This window comes from Nerophis ophidion, linkage group LG07, assembly GCF_033978795.1.
Source record: "Nerophis ophidion isolate RoL-2023_Sa linkage group LG07, RoL_Noph_v1.0, whole genome shotgun sequence".
Taxonomy (NCBI): Eukaryota; Metazoa; Chordata; class Actinopteri; order Syngnathiformes; family Syngnathidae; genus Nerophis; species Nerophis ophidion.
Genome location: NC_084617.1, coordinates 76959996 through 76974561, shown reverse-complemented (window position 1 = coordinate 76974561; position 14566 = coordinate 76959996). Strand labels below are relative to the sequence as shown.

The window sequence follows — 14566 nt, the reverse complement described above, 5'->3', positions numbered from 1 at the left end:
ATGCATTTTCGGCCAGTGCGACGTATACTCGGAGCAATTTATAAATCGAAAAATACGGTACTTTTACGTTCCATGAATGGGAACTGAAAAACAAAAAAACTAATAACTTATTTGATTTCTTTGTCAGTTTCAAAGAGCACAGTTACCACACAAGAAATGACCTCTGGGGCGAGATGATAGAAAATGTTGCAGAGGAATAAAACAATCTGCTCGGACTATTTTGTCTCTTAAATTAGGAACACGTTAATGAGCTAAATTGGGGAACTCCTGAAATACATGACCTACCTGAGGATCACTCTTTAAAATGTGGCAGTATCTTGAAATTCCAAGTATCGATAATGTTTGGAAAAGGTAATAGCACAAAGACTTGATTTCAGTAAATACTTCCTATTGTGGTGGATGGTCCGAATCTTAAACAGCAACAAAAGTGAATTTAGTACAAAAGTTTTATTTACCCATAATCAAAAGGGACAAAGTTGGTTTGAATTGTCCATGCAAACAGACAACGTCCTCAGCAGGAGTTGGATGAGTCGAGAATGATGCGAGTCACACATAGCCTTGGTCTACTGGGCCATTTATATGATTCCCTCATGTGTCAAGGTCCTGTTGTTTTGGACCTGTTTGTTCTGCAACATCCTTGACTCCCTTAGTCATAATAAACAAAACATTTTGTAGAATGGTCAGACCGACCATACGTTGAACTCTAACCCACATATGCTCTCCCAGTGGTTCAGAATAGACAAAAGGGAACGAGCAGACATTCCACTACTGTTGTGTCCTTCTTAATGCTTTTCGACCTCGCTCTCTTTCCGGACTTTGACACAAAATATGGTACAAAAGGTTCGGAAATTCCAGTACATAATCAATATTCTCCACCTTCATCAAGACCTTTTCTATCTAACATTTCACTAAAAACAATTGCAAAGTTCCCCAGAAAACAAAGTCATCATGACAGATCCCCCGACTTAATCACTGACTACGCGGGAGACCTTTCTTCAGAGCATGTGGGTGAAAACCAGAATAGTCTAAAAATCTTAATGTTAATCTTTTTTTGTACACGCTCATGCTCAAGTGTTCATTTTGAACTACCTTCACATCAAGAAAATACATCTCTACCAGACCAACCCTGCAAATTAAACTTTAAATACAGTAGATTTACCCTGAAAATGATTAAATTTAGAGGGCAAAATATGACAAAGTGTGAGAGTTGACGAGTATGTGGAGTGTAGTTTGTTGTGTGGATGACAACATGGCCGCCACCTGACATGACCGGTCCAGACCAGGTGAGGTCACGTCTGCTTAGTTAAGCAGGCGTGCATAACCAGTTTATAACCAGTTTATAACCTGTGCTACTCTGCATGACTTCTGTTTGAACATCTTATGTCAGGTGTGGTACTCTAATTCAACTGTTCAACTTAAGCTTTGCCACGCGTCTGAACTTACCTGCCTTTAAAAATACCTTCTGCAATATTTCCATTTATGATCATTTCCATGCACGATATTACATGCCAGCAATTTATACTCACTGACCTCGTTAACAGGTACACCTCAGCTGATTTAGCGCAAAGGTTCTACCAAGAAAAATCAACGATTTTTAAAGCGTCTGTTTAACAGCATGTTACGTCTGTGGGTATTTATAGAGGTGTTACTTAACGGGGGACAAGCCACTTCCTCCAGGCACACCTGAGCCTCTGCTGCCATAACATGAGAAGCACACCTGAGCCTCTGCTGCCATAACATGAGAAGCACACCTGAGCCTCTACTGACATGACATGAGAAGCACACCTGAGCCTCTGCTGACATGACATGAGAAGCACACCTGAGCCTCTACTGACAAGACAGCTGCTCAGCAAAAAACAAAAGCGCCACATTTAAACAAAAGCTTGTTTCGTGCCTTTTATCACTTTATCAATACAACAGAGGGATTGTAACACTTTGTTTTTGGTCTATTTATGTCGTCAAGGTTACACATACACTATATTGCCAAAAGTATTTGGCCACCTGCCTTGACTGACATATGAACTTGGAAGTGCCATCCCATGGAATTGTCCAACATGTTTTGGTATCCTGGAGCATTCAAAGTTCATTTCACTGGAACTAAAGAGCCAAGCTCGACTCCTGGAAAAACAACCCCACACCATAATTCCTCCTCCACCAAATTTCACACTGGGCACAATGCAGTCTGAAATGTAGCAACCTCCAGACCCAGACTGGTCCATCAAATTGCCAGATGGAAAAGTGTGATTCATCAGTCCAGAGAAGGTTTCTCCACTGCTCTAGAGTCCAGTGGCGATGTCCTTTACACCACTGCATCCCACGCTTTGCATTGTACTTGGTGATGTATGGCTTAGATGCAGCTGCTCGGCCATGGAAACCCATTTCCATGAAGCTCTCTGCGTGCTGTACGTGGGCTAATTGGAGGGTCACATGAAGTGTGGAGCTGTGTAGCAACTGACTGTGTAGAAAGTCTTTGCACTATGCACTTCAGCATCCACTGATCCCTCTCTGTAAGTTTACCTGGCCTACCACTTGGCTGAGTTGCTGTTGTTGCCAAACTCTTCACTTTTTTCATTATTAATGATTCCCAAAGCCCAAAAAAAGTCTGCGGGCTATAGAGCGTTTTCATTTTGGGCTCCAGTACTCTGGAATGCCCTCCTGGTAAAAGTTTGAGATGCCACCACAGTAGAAGCATTTAAGTCTCACCTTAAAACTCATTTGTATACTCTAGCCTTTAAATAGACTCCCTTTTTAGACCAGTTGATCTGCCGTTTCTTTTCTTTTTCTCCTATGTCCCACTCTCCCTTGTGGAGGGGGTCCGGTTCGATCCGGTGGCCATGTACTGCTTGCCTGTGTATCGGCTGGGGACATCTCTGCGCTGCTGATCCGCCTCCACTTGGGATGGTTTCCTGCTGGCTCCGCTGTGAACGGGACTCTCGCTGCTGTGTTGGATCCGCTTTGGACTGGACTCTTGCGACTGTGTTGGATCCATTATGGATTGAACTTTCACAGTATCATGTTAGACCCGCTCGACATCCATTGCTTTCCTCCTCTCCAAGGTTCTCATAGTCATCATTGTCACCGACGTCCCACTGGGTGTGAGTTTTCCTTGCCCTTATGTGGGCCTACTGAGGATGTTGTAGTGGTTTGTGTTGTGGTTTGTGCAGCCCTTTGAGACACTAGTGGTTTAGGGCTATATAAGTAATCATTGATTGATTGATTTTCTTATAATAAAGTTGACTTTGGAATATTTAGGAGCAAGGAAATTTCAGGACTGGATTTGTTGCACAGGTGGCATCCTATGACAATTCCACAATAGTCATGCATGCTTGGTTACGCCTTAAAGTCATATCCAACAATTGCCATGACCACTTTTTACTTTTTACAGTCAATATGGAGTTTCATTTTTGAATGATTTCTGCTGGTGGTGTGCCTTTGGATTTTTTTCAATGAAAAAAATGTGCCATGTCTCCAAAAGGTTGACCAACACTGCTCTAAACAACAAAGCACTTCAATGTTTTTAGGAATTTGCTGCAAAAAAAATGTCTGCCCAGTTTTGAATGGAACTTGGAGGCCCGGATGGTCTCAGTCCTAATCTGGAGTTGGCCCTCTGGCTGGCAGTTGAGCTGCCCTGGTATTAGAAACTACAATGTTTTTCAACCTTTTTGTAGCCAAGACATTTTTTTTTATTGAAAAAATCTGAAGGCACACCACCAGCAGAAATCATTCATAAATGTAACTCCATATTGACAATAAAAACTCTTTGTCGCAATTCTTGGATATGACTTTAAAACATAAGCAAGCATGCATGACTACACTTGTCTCAAAGTACTGTCACATCACACCCTGACTTATTTTGACTTTTTTGCCCTTTTCCTGTGTGTAGTGTCTTGCACTCCAATTTTGGTGGCTTTTTGTCTTTTTTTTGGTATTTTCCTGTAGCAGTTTCATGTCTTCCTTTGAGCGATATTTCCTGCACTGTGCTTTGTTTTAGCAATCAAGACTATTTCAGTTGTTGCTATCCTTTTTTGTCTGGATATTGTTGTCATGTCATCTTGGGATGTACTTTGTGGACACCGTCTCTGCTCCGCAGTAAGTCTTTGCTGTCGTCCAGCATTCTGTTTTTGTTCACTTTGGAGCCAGTTCAGTTTTAGTTTTGTTCTGCGTAGCCTTCCCTAAGCTTCAATACCTTTCCTTAGGGCCACTCACCTTTTGTTTATTTTTGGTACAAGCATTAGACACCTTTTTACCTGCAGTCTGCCTCCCGCTGTAATCTGCATATTGTGATCACAACAAACCATCGTCGTTGTTCCCGACATCTACAAAGCAATTAGCTCCCAGCTGCCACCTACTGATATGCAAAAGTAATACATGGTTACTCTGCCGAGCTTTAGACAAGCACAGACACTCAACAATGGCACATTATTTGTGGATTATATAATTACTGGTTTGCAAAAAATATTTTGACCCCAATGGGTGAAACTACATAATCTCCCACGGCACACCAGACTGTATCTCACGTGGCACAGTGGTTGAAAAACACAGAAATATGCTTATTACTGGGATATTATGGAATGATATGATTATTTAATTCAAATAACAGAAGTGTTAGGGGTCAGATCTACAACCCAACTAGAGTTAAGACTTAGATTTACTTCATAGTCCATAGTGAACATTTAAATTGAGACATAGCAATATCAATCAATCATCAATCAATGATTACTTATATAGCCCTAGATCACTAGTGTCTCAAAGGGCTGCACAAACCACAACACAAACCACTACCACATCATCGGTAGGCCCACATAAGGGCAAGGAAAACTCACACCCAGTGGGACATCGGTGACAATAATGACTATGAGAACCTTGGAGAGGACGGCGCTTAGATGGCAGCATATGTTGCTCCAAAACCTGTATGTACCTTTCAGCATTAATGGTGCCTTCACAGATGTGTAAGTTACCCATGCCTTGGGCACTAATGCACCCCCATACCATCACACATGCTGGCTTTTGAACTTTGCGTCGATAACAGTCTGGATGGTTCGCTTCCCTTTTGGTCCAGATGACACAATGTCAAATATTTCCAAAAACAATTTGAAATGTGGACTCGTCAGACCACAGAACACATTCCACTTTGCATCAGTCCATCTTAGATGATCTCGGGCCCAGAGAAGCCGGCGGCGTTTCTGGATGTTGTTGATAAATGGCTTTCGCTTTGCATAGTAGAGCTTTAACTTACACTTACAGATGTAGCGACCAACTGTATTAAGTGACAGTGTTTTTCTGAAGTGTTCCTGAGCCCATGTGGTGATATCCTTTAGAGATTGGTGTCGGTTTTTGATACAGTGCCGTCTGAGGGATGGAAGGTCACGGTCATTCAATGTTGGTTTCCGGCCTTGCTGCTTATGTGGAGTGATTTCTCCAGATTCTCTGAAACTTTTGATGATATTATGGAGCGTAGATGTTGAAATCCCTAAATTTCTTGCAATTGCACTTTGAGAAAGGTTGTTCTTAAACTGTTTGACTATTTGCTCACGCAGTTGTGGACAAAGGGGTGTACCTCGCCCCATCCTTTTTTGGGAAGCTGTTTTTATACCCAATCATGGCACCCACCTGTTCCCAATTAGCCTGCACACCTGTGGGATGTTCCAAATAAGTGTTTGATGAGCATTCCTCAACTGTATCAGTATTTATTGCCACCTTTCCCAACTTCTTTGTCACGTGTTGCTAGCATCAAAGTCTAAAGTTAATGATTATTTGCAAAATAAAATATGTTGTCTTTGTAGCATATTCAACTGAATATGGGTTGAAAATGACTTGCAAATCATTGTATTCTGTTTATATTTACATCTAACACAATTTCCCAACTCCTATGGAAACGGGGTTTGTAGATGTCCTTCATAGTCAATGGTGAACATTTAAACTGAGACACAGCAATATGAGGGTGTCTAGTGTGTGCAAGCCTCATCTAATACGTCCACCACATGCAAACCTGAGGATGTACACGTGCCCGGAGGCTCAAACTAACTGTTCCCTTGGGCACGTCGGCCATTATGCATGTTGTTATGTGGCCCTGCAAACAATTACATAAAGCCTGCACACTGCTGAATGAGAGGGTTCACCGGCTTATGGCGGGGGATTTGGTTAAATGGATTAACGGTAGATTTACACTCTGCATTTAGGTCCCAGACATGAAAATAAACCGTGCGTCGGGTATAAAAGCCTCGATGTTTATGTGTTTCTCACAACTCTGAACCGGACCTTCCTGCTTCAGCTCTACACCTCAGGTAAGGACCATGCAGCCTTGCAGAGAGTGTGTCCTCTTGGAAACCACCGTCCTCTGCAGTGGACATTTGTGGACGTGCATCACACGGCTATGGAGTTTCTGAATGTGGAACTCTTGACAAACAAATGTCCGCTGCAGTGGTTCTCCAGAGGATACATGTGTGCTAAGACGGCAAGTTCCTTTGACTGCGACTCGCAAACCAAACTTGACGTGTTCAACTTGATTGATCTAGAATGGACTTCCAAATGTTTGCCCTGGTGATGCTGCTCCTGGCCGGTGTGGAGCGCAGCCTGGCCGACTGCGTGGTGGACAGCTTCACGGTCAAACAAGACTTTGACCCCCAAAGAGTAAGTCCGTGTTGTTTCTTGAAGGGAATGTTCACAATAGACGGTGAAATCATCAAATGATTGTGAATGTGTCTTTGTTTCCTGCCCAACAGTATGCGGGGAAGTGGTACGCCCTGCAGAAAAAGGACCCGGAGGGTTTGTTCCTGCAGGACAACATCTCTGCAGAGTACACTGTTGGAGATGATGGTGCCATGGTGGCCTCATCCAGGGGTAGAGTCACCCTCTTTGGGTAAGCACTGCTTCTTCTTCTTCTTGTTTCTGCATCCATGTGTTCGTAAGCACTGAGAAATGTGGACCTTTTGTGCAGGTTCTGGGTTGTGTGTGCCGACATGGCCGCTCAGTACACAGTGCCTGACCCCGGCAGCCCAGGAAAGATGTTCATGAACTACCAGGGACTGGCCAGCTATCTGTCCAGTGGAGGTAAGGCAGCCCGGACACAGTATTAATGCATATTTCCACTTGATGTGCAGTACTTTTATTTTGTATGGTCGTTATATTTTCTGAATACAACTAGAAACCACACAAAAACATTGTTACAGTACTATCAAAAGTACAGTGACCTCCTCTTGCACTACACTACTATATCATCAACACGCTCCTCAGTCTTAAGATTGTAAATGACAGCGTCAACTTTTTACACAAAATTGAACAAATTTAATAATGATGGATTTGTAAAAAGCACTTTATATTGAGCAAACAACCTCAAAATGCAATATCCATCCATCCATTTACTACCGCTAGTCCCTTTTGGAGTCGCGGGGGGTTGCTGGAGCCTATCTCAGCTGCATTCGGGCGGTAGGCGGGCTACACCCTGGACAAGTTGCCACCTTATCGCAGTCAAAATGCAACAGTGTATTAAATAAAAAATTAAAAAAACAAATACAAATTAAAAAAAAAACTAGAACAGCCTATTAGCTAGAACTACTATTCATATATCAAAAAAAAAAAAGGCTTTTTGAGCCTTTTTTAAAAGCATACACAGTCTGTGGTGCCCTCAGGTGGTCAGGGAAAGCATTCTACAGACTGGAAGCTGCTTAGCAGAAAGCCCGGTCTCCCATTGTTCGTAGCTTTGTCCTCGGAGGTTGGAGGAAGTTAACCTGTCCGGAGCAGAGGTGTCGTGTGGAGGATTTGGGGGGTGAGCAGTTCTTTGAGGTAGAGGGGGGCATTTCCATGGAGGCACTGGTGGGTTAGTAGGGAGACTTTGTATTCACTCCTGAGTGGAACAGGGAGCCAGTTAAGGGATTTGAGAACCGGTGTGATGTGCTGGTATTTCCACACTCTCCTAGCAGCTCTGTTGTGTAAGTACTGCAGCTTCTGGATCTTCTTGCTGGGGATCCCCACAAGAAGTGAGTTGCAGTAGTCTTAACATTGTGCCGCTCTAAAATCGAGACGCAACAAAACCCTAATTCGTGTCATTTCCTAATTCTACCTCGATTACAAAATAAAGGAATTAAAAAAACAACGCTAGTAAACTTTTGCACTGTACTTCCTGCATGTCAGTGTCTAAAGTGTGTAAAATATCAAATAAACAAATCAAAAATGTGCAAAAAACACAACAACAAAAAACTATTTTCTAAAATGTTTTACTTGAATGTACGTAGGGCTGGGCGATACATGGAATATACTCCACATATCTCCGGTTTGTCTCTGTGCGATACAGAAAATGACTACATGGTGATATTGGAGTTTAACTTCTCACGCAGTTACTTTTAGCTGCGGGCATCACACTACAGGCTCTTCCCACTCTTTCTTGTCTCTGCTTCTCACAGAGACATAAAACAAGCGCACCTTCTTACACACGTCACATACTGTCACCTCACACGTCTCATACGTACACGCCCTCGCGGAGCAGACAGGTAGCGGCATGGTAACGTTAGCTGTGATGCTAGCGGAGGGGTGCGGGTGGTAATACGAGAGAAAGAAGGTGCGAATCTGGTAAAAAAAGAAGAATTAATTCCCAAGAAAAACAGCAGTTGGTTCATTGTCTGGCGGTGGTTTGGCTTCAAGCGGGAAGATGTCAAACAGACAACCATAATATGTCAGGTCTGCGGAAAAAGCGTTGCTACAAAAAGTAGCACCACTGCTAATTTGTAGCATCATTTAAAAAGTCACCCGCTAGAGAGTGAAGAGTGCTTGAAACTCTGCATGTCAACATCTGCGTTCCAACAAAATGCAGAGGCAACCATTTCCACATCAACACCGTATGAAAAAAAAGCAGTTAACAACAGGAGATAACGTCCGCAGGAACCTACCACATAGCGAAGGACATCCACTCAGAGGTGGGTAGTAACGCGCTACATTTACTCCGTTACATCTACTTGAGTAACTTTTGGGATAAATTGTACTTCTAAGAGTAGTTTTAATGCAACATACTTTTACTTTTACTTGAGTATATTTATAGAGAAGAAATGCTACTTTTACTGCGCTCCATTTATCTACATTCAGCTCGGTACTCGCTACTGATTTTTATCGATCTGTTAATGCACGCTTTGTTTGTTTTGGTTTGTCAGACAGACCTTCAAAGTAGGATCCATCACATGCCTGCGTTTCACCAATCAAATGCAGTCACTGGTGATGTTTGACTCCGTTTCACCAATCAAATGCAGTCACTGGTGACATTTGACTCCGTTTCACCAATCAAATGCAGTCACTGGTGACGTTTGACTCCGTTTCACCAATCAAATGCAGTCACTGGTGACGTTTGACTCCGTTTCACCAATCAAACAGAACCAGGCGGTCACATGATTAACTGCACTTTTTTTTTTTTATACACCCCAGCTACCACCAAACCCCGCCCACCTCAACCAACGCAGGAGGGGGGGTTGGTAGTAGCGGGGGTGCATAATGTAGCCCGGAAGAGTTAGGGCTGCATGGGATTCTGGGTATTTGTTCTGTTGTGTCTATGTTGTGTTACGGTGCGGATGTTCTCCCGAAATGTGTTTGTCATTCTTGTTTGGTGTGGGTTCACAGTGTGGCGCATATTAGTAAGAGTGTTAAAGTTGTTTAAACGGGCACCTTCAGTGTGACCTGTATGGCTGTTGACCAAGTATGGCTTGCATTCACTAACGTGTGTCTGCAGAAGTCACATACAACATGCAGGTTGTAGAGGGCGCCAAAGGCAGTGCTATTATTTCACGACCTTATTATTGTAGATAGGGTGGTAATCAGCAGAGAGTAGTCGCTGTGACATTCGGGAGTGTATCGGAAAAATTGCGAGTGTTGCAAGCGTGAAGCTGTAAGCGACATCCATATAAAACTCGCGGTCATCACAAACATTAACTTTTCATATTAAGGTGCGGGCCGCGTGTTTGAGTCTCCTAGTTCAAACATAGCACAAAGCAAACAAAATATATGTAGGCAGTGTTAATTCAGTTTAAATTTGAAAAGAGTTTTGTGGCTCCCATTGTTTTCTTTATCTTGTGAATCGGGTCAAAATGTCTCTTTGAGTGGTGAAGGTTGCCGCCCCCTGCCCTAGAACATTCCCCAGGCCGAGGCACCAATGAATAGGTGCGCCCTGTGCTCCTCCAGGTGACAACTACTGGGTCATTGACACCGACTACGACAACTACGCCATCACCTACGCCTGCCGCACCCAGAAGGACGACGGCAGCTGCGAGGACGGCTACGCCCTGGTCTTCTCACGCAACCCTCGCGGCCTGCCCCCTCCCATTCAGAGAATCGTGCGCCAAAAACAGGAAGAAATCTGCATGGCGGGACAGTTCCAGCCTGTGCTGCAGACTGGTGTGTCCTCTTTTTGTATGTCATCACAGAGTTAAAGGTTTGGACCTCATTCATCTTGCTTCTTCTTTCTCTTGCAGGCGCTTGCTAAACTCCTCGTCAGTAAGATAGCAGGAGTGAAGTCAGAGCTCCAAGAAGTGACTCAACTGGAACACCTCACTGCATCATTGATCCATGACAGAAAACACATTTGTTTGCCAAGATACAAAAACGTCAGTCTTTCAAGCCCATTCTTCTACTGCTGCTGCTAATATGAATGTATGAAATGTACAAAAGTCTCCCCCCAAACAGCATCATCATTGTCACGCTGATGGGCAACATCTGTATTGTGTCTTCCTGGTGGACCAGTGGCAATAAATTTTGTAAGGAAACACACAGGTGTGTCTCTTTAAAACCACGTACGGAATTCTACTGGACAAAAAGCTTGTTAACTTTATTTAGGAAATAAAATACATTTAATGACAAGTAAGAAAATACTTTCATAAGTATTACAGATGTACAATATACCGCTTTTAGAATAGTAGTAGATAGTAATGGATCATATTCGGAACTATTCCGCCTCTAAAAAGTACCGGTCCCCTCGCCGTAGTCGTGATATTGCTGGTTTACCAGCAGAGGAGCATGTTCGGCAGCGCACAATCACAGAGTACTTACAAGCAGACACAGTGAGTAGACAGAAAAGGGAGAACGGACGCAGTTTTGGTGTAAAAAGTAAAGATAAATCAATCACTCAATCAATGTTTATTTATATAGCCCTAAATCTCAAGTGTCTCAAAGGGCTGCACAAGCCACAACGACATCCTCGGTTCAGATTTCACATCAGAGCAAGGAAAAACTCAACCCCACCTCTCCTCTAGGGCAGTGGTTCTCAAATGGGGGTACGCGTACCCCTGGGGGTACTTGTAAGTATGCCAAGGGGTACGTGAGATTTTTTTTAAAATATTCTAAAAATAGCAACAATTCAAAAATCCTTTATAAATATATTTATTGAATATTACTTCAACAAAAGGTGAAGTTATAACACTGAAACATCCTCAGGAAGAGCTGCTTTAAGACATGGTGAGCTGGCTAGCGGCTAAAGTCCATCCACAGTGTTTTAGCTACTTCTAAATCACTAATCCTTGCCTCCATGGCGACAAATAAAGTAAGTTTCTTACAAGTATCATTATCACTGAAGGACGAGGAATAGCTAAACATGCTTCACTACATACTGTAGCTCACCGGCATCACAATGTAAACAAATGCCAGGGGTGGATGCACACCTGACATCCACTGTAATGATACCAAGTACAAGAGCGTATCTAGTCGATATTACTATGATTACATCGATATTTGTTAGCATCACAACATCTCTTTAGTTTTTTAAAAGTTCATATTATGTTTTTAAACTCAGTATATACATCCCTGGACACATGAGGACTTTGAATATGACCAATGTATGATCCTGTAACTACTTGGTATCGGATTGATACCCAAGTTTTTGTGGTATGATCCAAAACTAATGTAAAGTATCAAAGAAGAGAAGAATAAGTGATTACTACATTTTAACAGAAGTGTAGATAGAACATGTTAAAAGAGAAAACAGTGTGACACCTACCCTTTACATCAGTATTTCTTAACCATATTATTATTGGTTTATTAGGTATTATATTTTATTGTACGATCCTCTAAATACTTGGTATTGGATCGATACCTAAATGTGTGGTATCATCCAAAACTAATGCAAAGTATCAAAGAAGAGAAGAATAAGTGATTATTACATTTTAACAGAAGTGTAGATAAAACATGTTAAAAAGTAAGCAGATATTAACAAGTAGTGTATAATTCTTTTTCTACCACTTGTCCCTCATAATGTGTACAACATAATAGGTGTATAAATGACACAATATGTTACTGCAGACTAATTAGGAGTCTTTGTTTGTTTACTTACTACTAAAAGACAAGTTGTCTAGTATGTTCAACATTTAATTTAAGGACTAAATGACAATAATAAAACATATATTTTTATGCAGCCTAATATTTGTTGTTAAAATAAAGCCAATAATGCCATTTTTGTGGTGCCCTTTATTTAGAAAAGTATGGAAATACATTTTGGGTACCGGTACCAAAATATTGGTATGGGGACAAGACTACTAGGTGTAATAGATGTGTTATGTCATGTGATCCTCTGAGTACCTCTCAGGCAGCGAGTACATGCCAGGTCTGCTCCAGTAGTCCACCGCTCGAACTCTGTACCAGCCGCTCACTTCCTGGTCCACTACAGAACACAACATGCAGGTCATTGTTAACAAGGCCAATAAGTTTATTATATAATACTAGGATCTTCATTTGATCCTCAATCTTTTAAGCTAAAAAAGATGCTACTGAATTTAAGCTAAAATAATGTTTGTGCCACAGCTCCTTTAAGTTACTTCAGACACCGTGTGGTTCCTCAACCTAAGAGTCTTTTGGGATTTCTCCAGATTCTCTGAACCTTTTGATGATATTATGGAGCGTAGATGTTGAAATCCCTAAATGTCTTGCAATGTCACTTTGAGAAAGGTTGTTCTTAAACTGTTTGACTATTTGCTCACACAGTTGTGGACAAAGGGGTGTACCTCGCCCCATCCTTTTTTGGGAAGCTGTTTTTATAGTCAATCATGGCACCCACCTGTTCCCAATTAGCCTGCACACCTGTGGGATGTTCCATATAAGTGTTTGAAGAGCATTTCTCAACTTTATCAGTATTTATTGCCACCTTTCCCAACTTCTTTGTCACGTGTTGCTGGCGTCAAATTGTAGTTAATGATTACTTGCAAAAAAAAAATGGTTTATGAGTTTGAACATCAAATATGTTGTCTTTGTAGCATATTCAACTGAATATGGCTTGAAAAGGATTTGCAAATCATTGTATTCTGTTTATATTTACATCTAACACAATTTCCCAACTCATATGGAAACAGGGTTTGTAGTTCAGCATCCATATAGAGCAGGGAAATGTAAAGTCACAGAGAGTCAGTCCCCAGTGAACAAACAGGCTGTATCCTCTCATCATAGCAAATTCAATGTTGCAGTCAGCTTAGCATGTTTGAAAAACATTTTACTCGTTTATTTTCTCAAGTGCCTGAACCTCCTCTGAAGTTGTCTGGTGCCTTGCAAGGCAGGCCCACCTTTCACTTGCTACTGACAACCAAAATGTCAGCATGTTAGTAAAAGATTAATAAAGCATCTTACCAGGCGAATAAACATAGGATGTAAAAATGGTGTTTTGGCTATTAATCCTGCTGAACTCATTTTGGCTCGCAGAGAATTCCACTTCAAAGGTTTGAATGCACCTGCACGAGAATGAATGATTTAGGGATTCTGCACAAACAATCCACATGAATGAGTTTCATTTCACACAGAAGTGACCATCAGGTGTGTGTGCGCCTACTTGGAAGCCACACAGCCGTCAGACCAGATAATGAGGACTTGGCCTCGGGTGATCTTGATGAAGCGTAAGCCGTTGACCTTGAAAGAAACATTTGAAGTGCTTGTAATCACTACAGTGCACATCAGAGCTCTGTGTCAGCACCCCTCACCTGGTTTGGGGCAGCTTTGGAGCGTGCACACAGGTGTATCAGGAGCACCGAGGGAACACGCAGTCTTGCCTTCAGAGTCAGCGTGTCGCCTGCAGGCACTGGCCAGGGTCCGTCAACGAGAGGCTCCTGACACATAATTAGCGAGCGTTACCAGAAAGCCTCATGACACACATCACACATACATCCTCTGCCAACAAGGTTACCTTGGGTGGTTTTCTTTTCCATTTCTTTGTGTTTATGAAGAAAGTCTAAGGGTGGGGCATCACAACATTTCGAGCTGACAGTAAGCAAAACTATAATATTAAAGGGGATCTATGATGATTTTCCTCTTTTCTGACTTAAAAATGTTGTGACAATGTTGCATACTTGTGTTAAAAAATGCCCAGGCGTCAAAACCTAACAGGCAAACAGTTTTAGATGCTCTGAATGAAGTTTTCTGCACTCAGAAAGTAGATTAGAAATGTGAAATAAAGCAAAATTGACACCAAAGCATATCTAAGACATTTTATCCAATTAATGAGGACCTGTTAGTCCTTTTGTGTTATTAATGTGCTATTTTAAGGTGGAAGTGCTTTGTTGAAGAGCAATCTCTTTCTACAGAGTGTGCATAATATTTAATGTCGGCGGATTGTTTTTTT

The 14566-nt window shown here is 42.0% G+C and overlaps 3 protein-coding genes across 4 annotated transcripts in view; 2 read left to right on the top strand and 1 right to left on the bottom strand.

The window, feature by feature from the left end:
• LOC133556840 (cytoplasmic tRNA 2-thiolation protein 1) overlaps window positions 1-14566 on the top strand; it is a 627421-nt gene that overhangs the window by 120045 nt on the left and 492810 nt on the right. The window lies entirely within an intron of this gene.
• LOC133556836 (alpha-L-iduronidase-like) overlaps window positions 1-14566 on the bottom strand; it is a 49223-nt gene that overhangs the window by 15720 nt on the left and 18937 nt on the right. The window contains exons 11-14 of one of the 2 annotated variants that reach the window (XM_061907143.1): window positions 13929-14054; window positions 13781-13857; window positions 13582-13682; window positions 12544-12625 (exon numbers count right to left, since the gene is read on the bottom strand). In XM_061907143.1, coding sequence (XP_061763127.1) covers window positions 12544-12625; window positions 13582-13682; window positions 13781-13857; window positions 13929-14054 — 386 coding nt within the window. Of the gene's footprint in view, window positions 1-12414; window positions 12626-13581; window positions 13683-13780; window positions 13858-13928; window positions 14055-14566 lie in introns of those variants that run through there. The other variant, XM_061907142.1, reaches the window with a different exon arrangement.
• Window positions 6130-10726, top strand: LOC133556845 (purpurin-like). Its single transcript, XM_061907160.1, has 6 exons — window positions 6130-6284; window positions 6516-6630; window positions 6723-6859; window positions 6938-7050; window positions 10159-10371; window positions 10449-10726. The coding sequence occupies exons 2-6, from the start codon at window positions 6517-6519 to the stop codon at window positions 10457-10459; spliced, it is 588 nt and encodes a 195-aa protein (XP_061763144.1). The 5' UTR covers window positions 6130-6284; window position 6516; the 3' UTR covers window positions 10460-10726.

Bases quoted from the DNA above. Each gene is read 5' to 3' on its own strand.
- LOC133556845 (XM_061907160.1), top strand. From the start codon at position 6,517: ATGGACTTCCAAATGTTTGCCCTGGTGATGCTGCTCCTGGCCGGTGTG. The intron at 6,631-6,722 runs GTAAGTCCGTGT...CCTGCCCAACAG, and splicing joins AAGACTTTGACCCCCAAAGA to TATGCGGGGAAGTGGTACGC. The intron at 7,051-10,158 runs GTAAGGCAGCCC...GTGCTCCTCCAG, and splicing joins CAGCTATCTGTCCAGTGGAG to GTGACAACTACTGGGTCATT.